Here is a 16,987-nt window from a genome sequence, read left to right as displayed (position 1 = left end):
AGCACAGATATATGCTTGTCCACACTGGCTATTCTTGTACATACTTGTTTACACTGGCCACACTCTTTATGCTGTCTCCACTTGTTTATTCCTGTTTATATCTGTCAGTATCCTGTTTATTCTGGCCACACCTGTTCGTGCTATCCACACTTGTCTATACTTGTCCACACCTGACTACACTATTCATACCTGTTCACACTATTTCTGCACACAGTCGTTTCCACCGGCCACACACCTGTTTGCACTGTCTGTGCTTGTGTGTTCCTCTTTATGCCTGTCAGTATCAGTCCACACCTGTTTATATTGGTGACACCTGTTCACACCTGTCCAAATCTGTGTTGTTTTGCAAATATCTGTGCTCCTTACCTGGGTTCGCTCCTGTCTATCTTGGATATCCACACCTGCCCATACGTACTTACACTTCTTCCCCTGTGATCTGATCCTGGTCAGGAGGAACCTGGGTGCCCTGCGGCTGAAGGTGCGCCTGATCGAGGACCGCGTCCTGCCCTCCCAGTACTACCAGCCCCTCACAGAGCTGCTCATGGAGTCTGTGCTGGGGCCAGCCGAGGTGGGTGTGTCAGGCAAGTGATTCCACCAGAGTGTGCCAAGGTCTGGATCATGGCCTCCACCTGCCTTGGGGAGCCCCATCTGGGCTCTTCTGCTTGGGGTCCTCGGGCCCCAGGTCACCTGTTTGGCCTCCTGTCCCTGCCCAGGAGGATGCTGCTAGTCCACTAGCTGTGCTAGAGGAGTTGACCTTGGGGGACTGCCGCCAGGACCTTGCCACCAAGATGGTGAAGCTATTTCTCGGCCGGGGCCTGGCTGGGTCCTTTCTGGACTATCTCACCCGGCGTGAGGTGGCTCGGACCAGTGAGTTGCCTTCATGACCTTCAAGGATGGGTCTGTAGGAGGGTATCTAGGGGAGGAATGGGGAGGACTCAGGAAGAGGGTGGGGGCTCCTGTGGGGGGCTCCCTGTGCTGTGCACCCCAGATAACTGTGAGCTCAATTCCGGGTTCAGGTCCTGGTATTGCTACTCGTGAGCTGTATGACTCAGCAGCTCACTTAACCACTCTGGGCCCCTGCACTGTGAATGGGGTTGATGTTTCAGGTCTCCCTGATTATTGAGGCTAGAAGAATCATGACACCCACCCTGGGTGAATGGGGTGAACTGGGCCCAGCCCCCCAAATCTCAGTTAACACTTGCCCCTCTCCTCCCAGCTGACCCCAACACCCTCTTCCGTTCTAATTCCCTGGCATCCAAGTCAATGGAACAGTTTATGAAGGTGAGTAGGTGAAGGCCTGGGGGGCCAGGTGGCAGCTTCCTCAGGGGTCTTCCTTCCCAGTGCTCAGCTGGATCCTAGACAGCACTGGGTGGCTGGTGCCTGGCCTCACCCTGAGTTGCACCCTTGGTAGTGTCCCCTACCTCACCCCTTAAACATGCCCCTGCCTGTCTCTGAACCTCTCCCCACGTGGTCCCCCTGCCCTAGCTGAAGGGGAACACCCTGGCCTCGCCCTCAGTCCCACCCTGTGTGGTGCCCCCTGCCCCCAGCTCGTGGGCATGCCCTATCTGCACGAGGTCCTGAAGCCAGTGATCAGCCGTGTCTTCGAGGAGAAGAAGTACATGGAGCTGGACCCATGCAAGATGGACCTGGGCCGAGCCAGGTGAGCAAAGCCCACAGGTGCACCCTGACCCTCCAACAGCCCCCCTTACCCATCAGAGCCTGTCAGGCTGGGTCTGAGCTGCTCGGGAGCTCCGGGTTGAACCTCAATCTTCACATGTGAGCACATGGCTCCTCGGGCTGTGTAGTGTAGTGGTCATGGGCCAGGGTTCAAATCCCAGCTGAGTGCCCAGGGTTCAAATCCCAGCTCTGCCACTACTGGGGGACATGTGACCTGACCACCTGTGCTTCGTTGCTTCTTCAGGAACTTGGGCTCATGACCCCTGCTTGGTGGGTGGGTGTGAGAATTAGCTTGGTTATGCATGCAAAGCCTGGCACAGGGTGAGTGCTCCGTAAGTGCCATCATTTCTAGCACTGTGGTGCTGGCGGCTGAGGCCCTGTGGGGGTGGGATTCTGGAGCGCGATCCTCTCAGTGAGATTGGTAGGAAGCAGAGCAGTGACTAGAGGCCTCCATGGGCTCCTCCTTTTTTTCCAGAACTTTCCACCCTCTAGCCAAGCTGGCTTATTCCCATGGGCCATCATTTCTAGCACTGTGGTGCTGGCGGCTGAGGCCCTGTGGGGGTGGGATTCTGGAGCACGATCCTCTCAGTGAGATTGGTAGGAAGCAGAGCAGTGACTAGAGGCTTCCGTGGGCTCCTCCTTTTTTTCCAGAACTTTCCACCCTCTAGCCAAGCTGGCTTATTCCCATGGTGCCAGGGGAGCTGGTTGCAGGGTCATCCGCCAGGGACCATTATGGAGACAGGACAGATTCTTTCCTTCACTTTGGGCCCTACTCAGCAAGTGTTACCCATACATTCTGACCACCAAGAGACAGGCATCAGGACCCCTTTCTACAGATGAGGAAACTGAGCCTCAGAGAGGGGAGGTCACTGCCTAGGGTCGCACAGCCAGGAAGTTGTAAAGTGGAGATTTGAACCAGGCTCTGAGGAGACAGGCAGAGTCCGTCTGTGAAACTTCAAGGCAAGGGCTTTTCCTAGCACACCTGACAAGAATGGAGAGACGCAGTTGGGGCTCCCAGGGAGTAGGAGTATCCGGGGGCCTGGGCAGGCAGGATGGCAGGCAGACTCTGGAGCTGGCAGTCCTGAGTTCTAATCTCAGCTCTGACACTTATTTGCAAGGTTACCTCTTTAAGCTTCAGTCTCCTTACCTGTTAAATGGGAGCAATCAGGCTACTTAACTCTTCAGGTTGCCATTAGGATTAAATGATAGAATGCCAGAGACAGTGAGTCCAGGGTTAGCTTATTGGGTCCAGGACACAGTGGGGCTGAGAACCTCCAGCCTTGCTTCCCTGGAGTTCTCAGTCTGGGTGGGGCAAGTTAGACTCTCAAATTGTAGAGAAAGGAGGGAACAAGATAATTGCATCTGGAAAAGTGGTATTGGGCTGGCCGGTTAGCTCAGTTGGTTAGAATGCGACGTTGTAACAAGGTCAAGGGTTCAGATCCCTGTACCAGTCAGCAGCCAAAAAAAAAAAAAAATTGGCATCCTGTCATCCACTCAACCAAACAATTGTTGAATGCCAGGCTCTGGACCAAACACTGAGTACAGCAGAGAGCAATGGACACAAATCCCTCTTCTAGGGGGAAGGAGATAACAAACAATCTCAAGAAGAAGGCTCATGCAGGTGATCAGTGGAATGGAGGAAAACAAAGCAGGGAAGGGTCTCAAGATATTCCATAGGGTGGTCACAGGGACAGCCTCATATAGAAGGGGACATTTAAGCAAAGACTTGAAGGCAGTGAGGGAGGGAGTTATGTGAAGATTTGTTGGAAGAGTGTTCCAGGCAGGGGGAAGGGCATATGCAAAGGCCCTGAGGTGGGAGTGTGTGACTGGCTTGTCCAAGCTGAAAATGCATGGAACCAGGGCCTGTGATGATGAGCCATGACAGGGGGACAGCTTCTTTGGGAAGGGGACATTTAAGCTGAACGTGGGGGCAAGAGTGTCCAAGGCAAAGGGAACAGCAAGCACCGAGGCTGAGATAGGAGAGAGCTCAAAGTGTTTAAGCAACAGCAAGAAGCCTGGTAGGAGTGGTCGGAGGGAGGCTGCAGAGGTGGGAGGGGAAGGTGGCCGCTCTCTGAGCTCAGTGGGGGCTGGTGGAGGGTTGTGAGAGAGCAGATGCTGTGCTCCGAGGCTGAGCTGCTCTGCTGGCTCCTCCAGGAGGATCTCCTTCAAGGGCACAGCCTCGGAGGAACAGGTGCGGGAAACCAGCCTGGGGCTGCTGACAGGCTACCTGGGGCCCATCGTGGATGCCATCATGGGTTCCGTGGGGCGCTGTCCCCCGGCCATGCGCCTTGCCTTCAAGCAGCTGCATCAACGTGTGGAGGAGCACTTCCCCCAGGCAGAGCATGAGGTGGGCCAGGTGCTCCCATTGGGCAAGTGGGGAGGCTGAGTCTGGGGAGGGACAGTAGATTACCCAGGGTCACACGGACAGTCAAGGCAGAGGTGGGACCGGAACCTGAGCAGCCCATGCTAAAGCACTGTGTTTCCTGGCAGAAGTAGGGACAGTGTTCCTGGCAGGGTCTGGGACCCAGGGATGATGATGATGATGATGATGATGATGATGATGACAGCTACAACTGTCTGTAGCCCTTACAGTGAGTGGGCCAGACCTTGTTTTAAGTGTTTTATGTACTCATCTAATTCATATCTATCCCGTGAGGTGGGTACTAGTAATTATTATTCCCATTTTACAGAGGAGGAAAATGAGACCCAGAGAGGCTAAGTAATACAGCTAGAAAGGAGTGGTGCTGGGATTAGCACCCACCCAGGAAGGCTGGCTTCTGAGTCTGTGCCCAAAACCTCCAAATAATAGGGTCTGGCACAAAGCAAGTGCTTCTTAAATTTCAGCTGAGAGAGAGAAGTTGGGGGAGGGAGAGGCAGGGATCTGGCAAACAGTAGGTGCTCAGTAGGAGACATCAAAATAAAGTCTAAAGATTAATTCCTGAATGTGCTAGTGCTTTACAAACATTGATACAAAAGTTGGAAGCTCAGATGCTGTGGGCTTCAGGCAGGTGAAGTGCATAAACAGAAGTAGGTAAGGCGGGGGGTGGTAGGGAGTGGTGGGGACTGTGGCAAACTGGAGCTCCCACAGCTCATCTAACAGTGGCAGCTTCCAACAATTATTTTCATGTAGGATAGGAATGGGGCCCAGTATTGCTGGATCTTTAGAGGTTTTTGGTTTTTTTAAGCCAATATTCTGGATTTTGTGAGGTCTCTCCTTTTTAAAACGCTGGCACTAATTCACCTACAAAACCAAATAAGGGCTGGCTGGTTAGCTCAGCTGGTCAGAATGTGGTATTGATAACACCAAGGTCAAGGTTTTGGATTCTCACACCGGCCAAATGCCAGGGAAAAAAAAAAAAAGAAAAAGAAAAAACCCACCAAAAACCCAGAAAACCCAAAAAAATACAAACAAACAAAACCACTTTGGGACAATTATTACATGTTTGTAGTTGGACTGGCCTGTGGACCACCAGTTTGAGACCTCCTGGTTTAATGCGCAGCACACTTTCCAAGGAGGCTGTCATTGTTCTTGCTAACAAATGACATTGGGTAAGACTGACTCTTACATAGTGCTGATGTAACAGAAATGCAGATGCGGGGTTCGCTTTGCAGAAAGATCTAAGACCTGCTAAATGTTGGAGATGTAATGGTCTAATTCCTAGAGTCTGGGTTAAGAGCTTCTGATTTATGCCATATCTCTGTGCACTTCCCATTTACAGATGGGGAAACTGAGGCCCAGAGAGGTAGAGCATCTTGGCCAAAGCTGTGGATGCCCAGCTTGGGTCTCTGTCCTCATCCCCCTCCTCCCCAGCTGAGGAGTGAGCTCTGGGCCTTCAAAGTGGGATGTGGCTTGGTTTATGCCCCACTTTGCTGGGCTGTCACCTGGGCTGCCAGCAGAGGTGTTAAGTAGGGCATGGCTATGCCAGGGAGGACAGAAGGGAAGTGGGGAGTCCAGCTCCCCAGACAGTGCAGCCCTTGTCCAGGGAGGCAATATCAGTGACACCCAAGTGTCCCCCATTTCTCGGCCTCCAAGGTGAGCTAAGAGCAGGGACTTTCTCAAGTCTGGGAAAGTGGGAGGGGTAAGGAGAACCCAGGGAAGCCTCTTTGTCCACATCCGCTGCTCTGACACCTGTGCCTCCTGTCAAGAAAGGAGGAAGTTAACGAGCTGACATCGAAGGCTAAAATTAAATCAGAACACGGCAGGTGTGCGGGGGGTAGTGTTGTGGGTGGTTCAGGGTTCCAGATGGTGGAGGAGACCCTCCCTCTGGGGAGCTCCAGGTACTCAACTCTTGCAGGGCTCACTGTCAAGGCTGAGGTACCTCAGGAAGTTGGCACACTCCCAGGGGAGGGTATTGTCTCATGTGTGAATACAACCCCTAAATAAACACAGGAGCACACTCTCAGGCTAAATACAGCTGGGCAAGTGTGAGAGGTGGGTAGGGAGCTGGTTTGGGGGGAGTAAGATACACCCTCTCCCTGAGTTCCCTCTGCTAGAGCTGGGGAACCAGCTTCACCTGCATGTGGGCCAGGCTTGGGGCCCACACGGAGGGGCACCGTACTCTACAGTTTGTAGACGGCAGAGGCTGGGGGTGGGAGATGCACACTGGATGGGCTCCGGAGCCTGTTGAACTGGTTCACAACTGAGCCTCCTTTTCCTCATCTAGAAAATGGGATGATAGTACCTACCCCACGGGGTTGTTTGAGAATTAAATGTGGTAGTTCAGGTTTAGTTTCTGCCACTCAGTGAACACTTCGCAGTAGCTGGTGTTGAATGGCAGGAGAGTGTGGTGAAGAACAGAGTTCCAGTCCTGCCTGCGTCCAAATCCTAGCTCTACCACTTACAGCTTTGTGGTCTTTAGCAAGTGATCGTCCCTCTCTGGGCCAGTGGCATCCTCTGTAAAAGGGAGATATAATTCCTCCTGGGGTAAGCGTTAAAGTAAACGAAATGTATGGAGAAGTATCTGGCCTACTGCAATTACTACAAAAAATCATAAATCTGGGTTTGAATCCCGTCTTCTCTACTAATTAGCTGTGTGACCTTGGACAAGTCATGTGACATTTTGGGCTTCTGCTTTCTCATCTGTAAAATGAAAATAATGACGGCATCCCCCTCATAAGGCTGTGCCCTGAGCACAGTGCTTGGCCCAAAGTAGACTCTGAGGACATTTGGCTATATCTGATTTTGCAGGATTGGTATTGTTACTCCATTTTCCAGGTGGAGAAACTGAGGCTCGGAGAGCAAAATCCTCCTTGGCAGGCCAGTATGGCCTCCTGACCATTTCCCATCCCACTTCTCCTTGTACCAACAATTTCTAGTCCTTGCTACCTCAGTTTCCCCAGCTGAGAAGTGGGTTTTGGGGGCCCCACTGACCTGCCATTCCTCCTGGCAGGACGTCAAATACCTGGCCATAAGCGGCTTTCTCTTCCTGCGATTCTTCGCGCCTGCCATCCTCACTCCAAAGCTGTTTGACCTCTGGGACCAGCACGCCGACCCCCAGACCAGCCGCTCGCTGCTGCTGCTTGCTAAGGTGTCAGCAGTGGGGTTCCCTGTCCTGGATGCTCTTAGCCAGGGAAAAAGCATTGTAGGAACAGAGCTGGGAGGCCAGACCTGCAGAAGACCCAAAGGAGACCCAAAGAAATCCATGTCTGAAACACCATCATTAGCAGTCCATCCTGAGTGTGAAGACATTCATTATGCTCTCCAATTTCCTCTTTTGAAATAAAAGCCCGACCCCTCCAGGAGTAAAGTAGGAAGCAGGCTAGCAGCCATTTATACCTTAGTGGGAATTAGACCATCCTTTGTAAAGCAGCAACAACTTGAGGTTCTGAAGGGCTCCTGAGTATGCATGATAGGATTGAGCAGTGCTGGGTGTGTGTGGGGATCTGAGCTTGGGTGGGAACAGAATAAAGGCCCTGGGGGTGCAGATTCCAAAAGGGGGAGGGAGGAACAGATATTGCTCAAGGCAGGGTGCTGGTATGAGTCTTCCGTTGAACTCTGATTTGGGAGCCAGGACTGTGCGGTTCTGTTGTGGGTCCACAGAGGGCCGTCCCCTCTGCAGTACCTTGGCCCTGACATCCCCTGCTCCTTTGCTCCAGGCTGTACAGAGCATTGGAAACCTAGGCCAGCAGCTGGGCCAGGGCAAGGAACTGTGGATGGCTCCCCTACACCCCTTCCTGCTGCAGAGTATCTCACGTGTGAGAGACTTCCTGGACCGGCTGGTGGATGTGGATGGGGATGAGGGTGAGTTCTTGTGTCCTGCCATACCTCGCTTGTCACCCCACCGGGGGCACTCAGGACCCTGCCCCCCCCCAGCACACACACAGTTTTCTCAACACTGAGAATGTGGACCTGCGGGTCAGCTAGTCCGTCAACTAATATTTCCTGGCACCTACTGTACTAGGTTCCAGAGATGAACAGAGCTGGGGCCCTGTCCTCCAGGCTGTCCCAGCCAATGTGGGGATGTGGGTGGGATCATGCAATCAACAAATATCTGTTAAGTGCCTACTATGTAATGTAATAGGCACCATCTAGGTGCTGCGTACATACATGTGTGAACAAGGCAGAAGAAAATCCTGCTCTCGGGCTGGCCCGGTGGCGCACTCGGTTGAGTGTGGCACTTGGGAGTGCGGCGGCACTCCCGCCGAGGGTTCGGATCCCATATAGAGACCGGTCCACTCACTGGCTGAGCACGGTGCGGGCGCGACACCGAGGGTTGCGATCCCGTTGCTGGTCACAGTACGGGCGCAACACCAAGGGTTGTGATCCCCTTACCGGTCATGAAAAAAGACAAAAAGGAAAAAAAAAAAAAAAGAAAATCCTGCTCTCATAGAAGTTTTATTCTAGTGGTGATCAGAAGCTGTAAACAAGACGAATAGCAAATTATATGGTGTGTTAGGGAGTTTTAAGTAATAAGGAGAAAAAATAAAGGAGGGAAGGGAATGTTGGGGCTGGGGTGGGAGGCAGAGCTTTTAGACAGGGTGGCCGAGAATGGTGATATTAGAATAAATACCTGAAGGAGGACAGAGAGAGAGCCATGAGGATCCTGGGGAGGAGTGTTCAGGGCAGGGAACAGCATGTGCAAAGGCCCTGGGGTGTGAGCAGTGTGAATGAGGGGGAACTAGGGGGAGGTGAGGCCAGAGAGGTGAGAGGGCCAGACCATGAGGGGCTTTTGAGGCTGCAGGAAGGATTTTGGCTTTGACTTGGAGTGAACTGAAGCTTTAGGATGGTTTTAAGTGGAGGAGTTGAGGTTGAGTCCATATCATGGTGTGGGGCTCAAGTCATGACATAGTTGGGTCCAAGTCACATAGGAGCAACCTGTTGGAATGTGGAGCCCTAGTTGTGGCATGGTGGGGCCCCTGTGGTGCTGGAGAGGGGACCTGTGCCCTGGCTCCCTGAGCATGGATAGATCCAGAACATCCCCTGCACTGGTTTGTACAGGCCATGGCTCCCCCTGCTGGCTGCATGCACCACCGCCTGCAGATCCCTCTGGTTGGAGAGGGATTGTCCAGGTCTACTCTGTAACCCTCAACCCCCGCATCAATGACACCATTTGCTGTTGAGGGAGTGGCGTCCAAAGTGATCACGTTCCTCTCTCCTGCCTCTGGGAGAGCAGAGAACCAAGCTCATCCAGAGGCCCTGGCCACACTGGCAGGTTGAGTTTGGGCAGGAAAGGCTCACTGTCCCCCACTTCCCTTCTCCCATTTCCCAGAAGCTGGTGGCCCAGTCAGGGCCCTGGTCCCACCTTCGGTGACTGTTCGAGAAGGCTACCTACTAAAGCGCAAGGAGGAGCCTGCTGGCCTGGCCACACGCTTTGCCTTCAAGAAGCGCTACTTCTGGCTCAGCGGGGAGACCCTCTCCTACTCCAAGAGTCCTGAGTGGCAGGTGGGGCTCCATCCCACCATGAAGGGGTTTCCTCCCTCACAGAGCTGTCTCTTTATACCCATGGGGAAACTGAGGCCCAGAGTGGGGCAAGGCGCCATAGCAACGGAGCAACTCCCAACTCTCAAGCCAGGCTCTGCTCACAGCTTCAGGCCAGTGCAGGCACAAGACAGGGACAGGAGTACACATCACATGTCCTTCAGAATGTGCACACGTAGTGGCCTGGACATAGCCTTCCAGATGTAGACACACACAGGGCATGGACGATGGAACCAGCCTGCAGTGTTCCCAGATCTATGCCAAATACTGTACAGACTCACGTAAAATTGGATGTGCTCATTCAGAGGTACATGCCCAGGTGTATGTGCACACACATCCAGGCATTCATTCCCTGATTTATTCATTCATTCATTCAGCACACAGTTATTGAGTGCCTACCACGTTTCATGCACTGTTCTAGGCACTGGAGATATAGCAGTGGACAAGACAGAGAAAATTCCTGTCTTCACAGGGCTGACATTCATGACTAGCACAAATGAGACATGTACTGAGATCTACCCATTCCTGTAGGCACACCCATAGATAACAACAGCTAACACTCAAGAGGGTGTCCACACCTACTATTCTATATTGTCAACAGAGTGTAGATTCTAGAGGTTAACTCCCTGGGTTCCAATTCTGGCTCCATCAGCAGAATAACCTTGGAAGGATCATCTATCCTCTTGTGCCTCAGTTTTCTCATCTGCAAATTGGGGAGAATAATAGACCCAACCTCAGAAGCTAGTTGTGATGATTGAATAAGTTGATAAATATACAGTAAAGGGCTTAGAACTGCATCCCAAGTGGTAGCTATTATTGGTATTATGAAAAGGAAACTGATGCCCAGAGAAGTTAAGTCACCTAGAGAGTGATGGGGCAGGACTGCAGGAGTCGTGAAGCAGCCAAATGGACAGGCACACAGAGCACAAATGTACAGGGTTGAACGTCCCCACTTGTGGGGACTCTACCTGATGCACACACCCAGAGAGAAGCTGTCCCTGGGCCCTCCTACCCTGGCCCTAGCCCCTAGCCCCCAGCCCACCCCGCAGTGGCACTCTTCCTCCCCAGATGTGCTCTTCCATCCCGGTGTCACACATCTGTGCTGTGGAGCGTGTGGATGAGGGTGCCTTCCAGCTGCCCCACGTGATGCAGGTGGTGACGCAGGACGGCGTGGGGGTGCTGCACACCACCTACCTCCAGTGCAAGGTGAGGCACTACAAGGATGGAGGGCAGAGGGCTCCCTGGAGTCGTGGAGCGTGTGGATGAGGGTGCCTTCCAGCTGCCCCACGTGATGCAGGTGGTGACGCAGGATGGCGTGGGGGTGCTGCACACCACCTACCTCCAGTGCAAGGTGAGGCACTACAAGGATGGAGGGCAGAGGGCTCCCTGGAGTTCCCTTCCACTCCTGACTGCGCCCCCCCACAGAACGTGAACGACCTCAACCAATGGCTGTCAGCCCTGCGCAAGGCCAGTGCCCCCAACCCAGACAAGCTGGCCACATGCCATCCCGGGGCTTTCCGCAGCTCACGATGGACCTGCTGCCTCCAGACTGAGCGCTCAGGTAAGGGGGCAGGACAGACTGCAGCCTCCACATTCCAAACCTGTCAGTGAGCAGGTGTCCCAACTCCACTCGGGCTAGCTGTGCAACCTTGGGCAAGTTACTTAACCTCTTTGTGCCCCAGTCTCCTCAGTTGTGAAATAGGGTTAATAATAGTGCCTATCCCAAAGAGTTGTGAGGATTAAATGAGGTCATACGCACAAAGCACTTAGAACATTGGTCGGCTCAGAGTGCTCATAAATGTGAGGTTCTGTTTTTTTAAGCACCCACTATGTGCCAGGTGTCCAGTGGTGTGTGGACACACATTGCCTGCTTGCTCTCAAGGAAGATGAGTGCATAACTGCACAATTATAATTTAGTGATGTGAGTGCCAAGATGAGGCTTTTGAGACTCCAGTGAATGCCTCTGACCCAGCCCCAGGGTGGGAGATCAAGGGGGACTTCCTGGAGGAGGTGCTGCTTAAATGTGACCTGAGTAGAGAGTTAAGCAGCAAAGTTGGAGACAGGGATAAGGTAAGGAAGAGTGTTGCAGGCAGAGCAAAGAGCGTGAGCAAAGGCCTGGAGGTGAGACAGAGCAGGCTGAAGGATCGGTGCCTAGAACGTGGAAGGAGGACAGGGAGAGGCGAGACTGCTGGTACAGTCCAGGGAGTGGCAAGGGGGATCGGACGAGAAGGCAGGGAGGCCAGGGAGGGGGCTACTGCTGGAGTCCATGGGGAGTGGCAATGAGAGCTCCACACGAGTGGAGGAAGCAGGGTCTCGAAGGAAACAGTAAGTTTCAGGAGAGATTTCAGAGGTAGAAAGGGCAGGACTTGACAACTGCTGGGCCATGGGCTTCTGGAAGGGGAGGGAGGATTTACTGATGATGCCGCGACCCCCTCAGCTGCTGGCTGCAGCCGCACGCACTCGGCCGTCACGCTGGGGGATTGGAGTGACCCGCTGGATCCTGATGCTGAGACCCAGATGGTATATCGGCAGCTGCTCCTGGGGCGGGACCAGCTCAGGTGGGTGTCCCCGCCCACCCTGCTTCACCTCCTATGATAGCTAGGCCAGCCACAAACTGTGGCCTCTCTGGGCTCCTTTACTCATTGTTTCCATTTGCATGGGTGGAGCTTCCTGGGGTGCCAAGCCCAGGGTGAGGACTGGGTGTCTACAAAGTCAGGGTTTGGGAAGCATCCTTGGGCGAGTCCTAATGCAGAACCAGATCTTAGGATCTTTTAATACCTGGGGCTCCAGAGACACAGGCACAATTCACATAAAATCCTGGCCTGCTGAGCTTGCTATATGACCTCGGATATGTCCCTTCCCTTTCCTGGCCTTAGGATCACTGTTATTCAGTGACAGAGATTTGCTCCAACCCATTATAGAGTGGGTTCTGAAGCTGACCTGCCTGGGTTCAAATTCTGACCTAGCCACTAACTGACTAGGTGAGCTGGAACAAGTTTCTTAACTTCTGTTTCATCTGGAAAATGGGGATAATAATGATACCTACCTCATGGGATTGTCCTGAGGATCAAATGAGCTACTTACAAGCAAAGCTGTTTGTAGGTGCCTGGCTGCACAGTTAGCTTTCAGTAAATGGTAATGATTATTATTATGCTGTGTGACCTTAGACAAGTTACTTTACCTCTCTGTGTCTCAGTGATCATCTATATAATGAAGCTAATAGTACCTACTCACATGAGTACCACTCAAGTTTGTCATGATAGTTAAATGAGTTAATACACGTAAAGGGCTTAGAACAGTGTCTGGCACTCTAGAAATGTTTGCTGTGATGATGATAATGGTGATGATTCATGGGAACCCGTAATTTCTCCTGCAACCAGCAGAGATTCTCTGGGGTAGGGAGCAGAATTGGGAATCAGGTTCTAGCCTTGTTTTTCTCCCTCTTAACTCCCAGGATGAAGTTTCTGGAGGATTCCAACATGAATACAACTCCAGAGGCAGACATAGGGAAGGGCTCCAGTGCCACAAAAGGTAAGGGGTTAAGGAAGTCCCTTTTCTTTTCCCTATATGACACTTCTTCACAGCTTGCCAAGCACGCCTGTGTCCTTCTGCCCACCCTCCTGTTTCCAATCCACTGTTGGGCCACAGGCTGTGTGTGTGTGTTGGGGGGTGGGGGTGGGACTCTGGTACATTTTAGGATTCTCAGGGCACATGGCAAATCTGCATTCTGAGAAAGCCATTGGGTTTGGGTTATGGCAGCCTGCCCTGGACTGGCTCAGTCCCTGTGTCCCCTTTCTCTCCCTCCCAGGGGACTGTCCTGATGTCCTGGTCCAGCAGAGAGTGGCAGCTGCCCGCCTGCTGGAGGTGCTCGCAGACTTGGATCGAGTCCATGAAGAGTTCCAGCAGCAGGAGCGGGGGAGGGCAGCCCCAGGCACCCTTGATCCCTGAAAAAAATGCCAGAACCAGCCTGCAAGGAGCAAGGAGCCAAGAGGCCCTCCTCAAGAGTCTCCTTGTGGCTGTCCTATACCTTTTTGATGATGTGGCCTGGAGGCTCCCAGAGACATGCCTAGCCCTGTGTATCCAGAACTCAGGGCATGGAAGCCCTTTGGCAGGGCCAGCCTGGCACTGAGTGAATCTCTCTCTGGGATGAGTCAGACTAAAGTGGATAGATTAAGTAACCTGACTTATTTGTCTGAGCCTGGGGTTTCTGCCTCTTCAGACTAGCCTCTCCCCACACCGTTGATGCCAGCCTGGCCCTGAGCTGCTGGATATAGCTGCACCTGAATTCCTGCTGCCCATGTGGCCTTGTTACCCTAGACAGGCACTAAATGGGCTCAACCCTTCCTGTTTTCATGTCTACAAATCCCTGTAACCTCACTGATCATTCTGCAGCCTTCCCTTGGCCGAGAGCTTCAACCACAAGCTTCCAGAATCAGATGCCCTCAGAAAGAACTGAGGCTGGCAACCCATGGCAGCCCCATGTGCCAGACTCAGACCCTTGGAGCCTGGGAGACCATGGGCCAGGCTCTTTCTCCCCCTTTGAGCCTTGGTTTATCCTGTGTGAATTTAGATGTGTGGTTTTCAAATTGGATTGTATCAAGGTAGCTCAGGAGCCAGGGAGGGGTTTCTCAGACTGTGGTCCATAGTCCACCCCCTGGGGCATCTGCTAGAAATGCAGATACCTCGGCCCCTCCCAGCTACTGACTCACAATCTGAGGGTATGTGGTGGCAAGAATCAGGGTTTTTAACAAATTCCTTAGGTGATGTGGATGAACATAAAGTTTAAGGATCACAGGCCAGGGGAATGGGTACTTTTATATATTCGTATTAGGGTTTCGGGTGAGATTTTGTTTGAGAATGAACCACAGACTGTAAAATGTTTGGGAACGCCCGACTGGCAAAACTGGAAGGGCCTCCAAGGACTCACTTCCAGTTTGGTGTCACTATAGGGTGGGACAGAAATTGAAGTCTACCTGGCAGAGGATCAAGTGGACCAGGAAAGATAGGAACTATCCCGTGGGTGGCCAGCAGGGGTCACCTGGAGCCCAGCATTCACCACAACCTGGCCAGCATCCTGGCCTGTTGTTGGAGGCTCATATTTGAGGATTGAGGATCCTAGGGTTCCCAGACAGAACGTGCCCCTTTCCTCCGAGGGCGGGAGCTGGGGCCCTGAGGTCCGATGAGCTTGGTCACAGTGTCTCCTGGCTCCTCTGTATTCTCCCAGAGGCTCACAGCTCTCCCCGAGTTCTTTGTTTCTTATAATTGTGCCAAGGGAACAGATGTGTGTATTGCCTTGGGCTCTTGTGAAAGAGAAAGGAATTTTCACCTCTGCATTGCTGAGGACTAGGAGTAGGAGGGTCTGTCTCTACCCCAACCATCCCCCTTCCTACCCTAGGACAAGAGAGTTATGGTGACTCTCCACTTCTCCTCCAGTGGCCCAAGGCAATGACCCTGAGGTTGCTATTCTCTTGTAAGCCATCCCTCCCTGATGGGGCAGACTTAGGGCACCCAGAAACAGAGCCACCCACCCCCCTCTTGGCAGGAAAAGACTGAGTGAGGAGGAGAAAGACCATTTATTTCTCCACCCACAGTGGGACTGGTAGGTTTTCAGAAGAGCAATCGCTGGCGTCCCTTTAAATCTTGGCTGACTACCACTGTGGCAGCCAATCAACAGAGGCGGAGCTGGTGAGTTGCCTGGGCAACAGGCCCCTGGTTGGCTGGAGACTATTAGCCACCCCACTGCCCACGCCCAAGGAAAGGGAATTTAACTCTTTGTTGTCTGCTCTGCCTTTTAAACACGCTGGCCTAAACAAGGCGGCCTCCTCTTGCTCCTGAAGCCAGAATCTCCAGCCTTTGGATCTCAAAGTTAGAAGTAATTTGGTGGAGAGGATGGGGTGGGGAGTAAAGGAGAACAGTGCCTTTATCTGGGACAGACATAAGGCCTGGAGATGGGAAAGAAGGAGGTCAGGGTCCCAGAAGGATGAAGACACACAAGCACAAAACAAGATACCCCTAGTCCCCACTTGCACTGGCCTGTCCCTTTGTAAAACTGCTCAGTAATCTATGGGCTTCCTCCCCATGGGCCCACAAGTGCCCAGTCACTTGGTGGTAGAGATGAGAGATGGATACAGGGTGGGTGAGGCATGGGGGTACACTGAGCTTCCCAAGTCCCTTTCCCCCCAGGATCCCCAACAGGCCCCTAAGTACTTGACCTAAATCCTCCTGTTTGCAGATAAGTCTGTACAGATACAATAGAGACATAGGTGGGAATCCACATGGGGTATCACAAGGGTCTTTCTGTCTCTTCTCCCCCAGCTTGGGGTTAAGTAGAGGCACGTGGGTGTGCGTGCATGTGTTCAACAGGACACGTGTATTTGTGTGTGATGGGGGTGGGTCTCTGTCTTTTGGTAGGGAGGTTGCTGTGGTTTCCGGTACTTTCTCTGCAGCCCTCTCAGGGAGCTACGGGTTGGAGCTGGCTGGCCTGACGTCCTCCTGTCATCCCAGCTGCCACCAGCCAAATCCCCTGAATGCTTCCGGCTCCTTCTTCAGGCTCCTCCCATCCCTGAACCTGGGCCACCAGGACACCCCTGGCGGAGGGAGGCATGTGCCAGACCAGGGGCAAAGCAGGAGGAAAGATGGACAGCCTCGGGCTTCAGGCCTTGGCCGCAGCCTCGGAGACACCCTGGGCTGTGAGCTCAGCCAGCACGTTGTCTAGGTAGCTGGCGTCTGGGTAGCCATGGCCCGTGAGGTTGGATCCAAACTCGGTCTTGTGGTGGATCTCATTCCACACCACGGTGTCCGACTCGCCTGTGGTGTTGGATGTGCCGATGGTGAAGATGAGTCTCCGTTCCCAGGCTGTGATGAGCAGCCTCAGCACCTGGAGGGCGGGGGACAGGCTGGGGTGGGGCGAAAGTCACAGGTAGACTCCATCCCCACCCCCACCCCACCCCTCCTGGCTCAAGCCTCGCCAGCCTCAACCTCCCTTCCTCCCCTGCCACATCATGACCCAGTTAGCACCTACTAAATGCTGCTGGGCTTGGCCGTTTCCTTCCCACTTGTATTTCCTGGACTGACTCCACCTGTGAGCTCCCTCAGTAAAAGCTCTTTCCAAGTAATCTGCCTGTTTTTTGGGGGGGTGAAGGAAGGGTCTCAAGCTGACAGCCCTCAGCTGCATTTGGTTTGGACCCCACACTGTATTAAATAGCTACTTTGTGAATTAGTTGCTAACATTCAAAAATCAGGAGATTTCACTGAAAATCAGAATTTTTGGCTTCTCTTGAAAAGCAAAATAAAATCAGACAACCTGTAGTGTGGTGGTGAAGGCACTGGACTGCTTGGGTTCAAATCCCAGCTCCACCACTTAGTCGCTGTGTGACTGTAGGCAGGTTACTT

General features: G+C 53.0%; 2 protein-coding genes across 4 annotated transcripts in view; one reads left to right on the top strand and one right to left on the bottom strand.

The window, feature by feature from the left end:
- RASAL1 (RAS protein activator like 1 (GAP1 like)) overlaps positions 1-14,389 on the top strand; it is a 32,656-nt gene extending 18,267 nt beyond the window's left edge. Inside the window, exons 9-21 of one of the 3 annotated variants that reach the window (XM_008572578.1) lie at positions 451-568; positions 714-867; positions 1,217-1,281; positions 1,548-1,660; positions 3,832-4,024; positions 7,068-7,205; positions 7,774-7,918; positions 9,390-9,559; positions 10,664-10,801; positions 11,021-11,156; positions 12,033-12,153; positions 13,050-13,126; positions 13,404-14,389. In XM_008572578.1, the coding sequence (XP_008570800.1) occupies positions 451-568; positions 714-867; positions 1,217-1,281; positions 1,548-1,660; positions 3,832-4,024; positions 7,068-7,205; positions 7,774-7,918; positions 9,390-9,559; positions 10,664-10,801; positions 11,021-11,156; positions 12,033-12,153; positions 13,050-13,126; positions 13,404-13,543 (1,708 nt within the window). In that variant the 3' untranslated portion in view covers positions 13,544-14,389. Of the gene's footprint in view, positions 1-450; positions 569-713; positions 868-1,216; positions 1,282-1,547; positions 1,661-3,831; positions 4,025-7,067; positions 7,206-7,773; positions 7,919-9,386; positions 9,560-10,663; positions 10,802-11,020; positions 11,157-12,032; positions 12,154-13,049; positions 13,127-13,403 lie in introns of all 3 variants that reach the window. The other 2 variants (XM_008572577.1, XM_008572579.1) reach the window with 2 other exon arrangements.
- A 760-nt stretch (positions 14,390-15,149) lies between these two features.
- The window catches only part of DTX1 (deltex 1, E3 ubiquitin ligase), a 35,576-nt gene continuing 33,738 nt past the window's right edge, over positions 15,150-16,987 (bottom strand). The window contains exon 10 of the mRNA XM_008572588.1: positions 15,150-16,472. Coding sequence (XP_008570810.1) covers positions 16,248-16,472 — 225 coding nt within the window. The 3' untranslated portion in view covers positions 15,150-16,247. The remainder of the gene's footprint in view (positions 16,473-16,987) is intronic.

Source organism: Galeopterus variegatus, unplaced genomic scaffold, assembly GCF_000696425.1.
Source record: "Galeopterus variegatus unplaced genomic scaffold, G_variegatus-3.0.2 Scaffold807, whole genome shotgun sequence".
Classification (NCBI taxonomy): Eukaryota; Metazoa; Chordata; class Mammalia; order Dermoptera; family Cynocephalidae; genus Galeopterus; species Galeopterus variegatus.
This window is presented reverse-complemented; position numbering and strand designations above follow the sequence as displayed.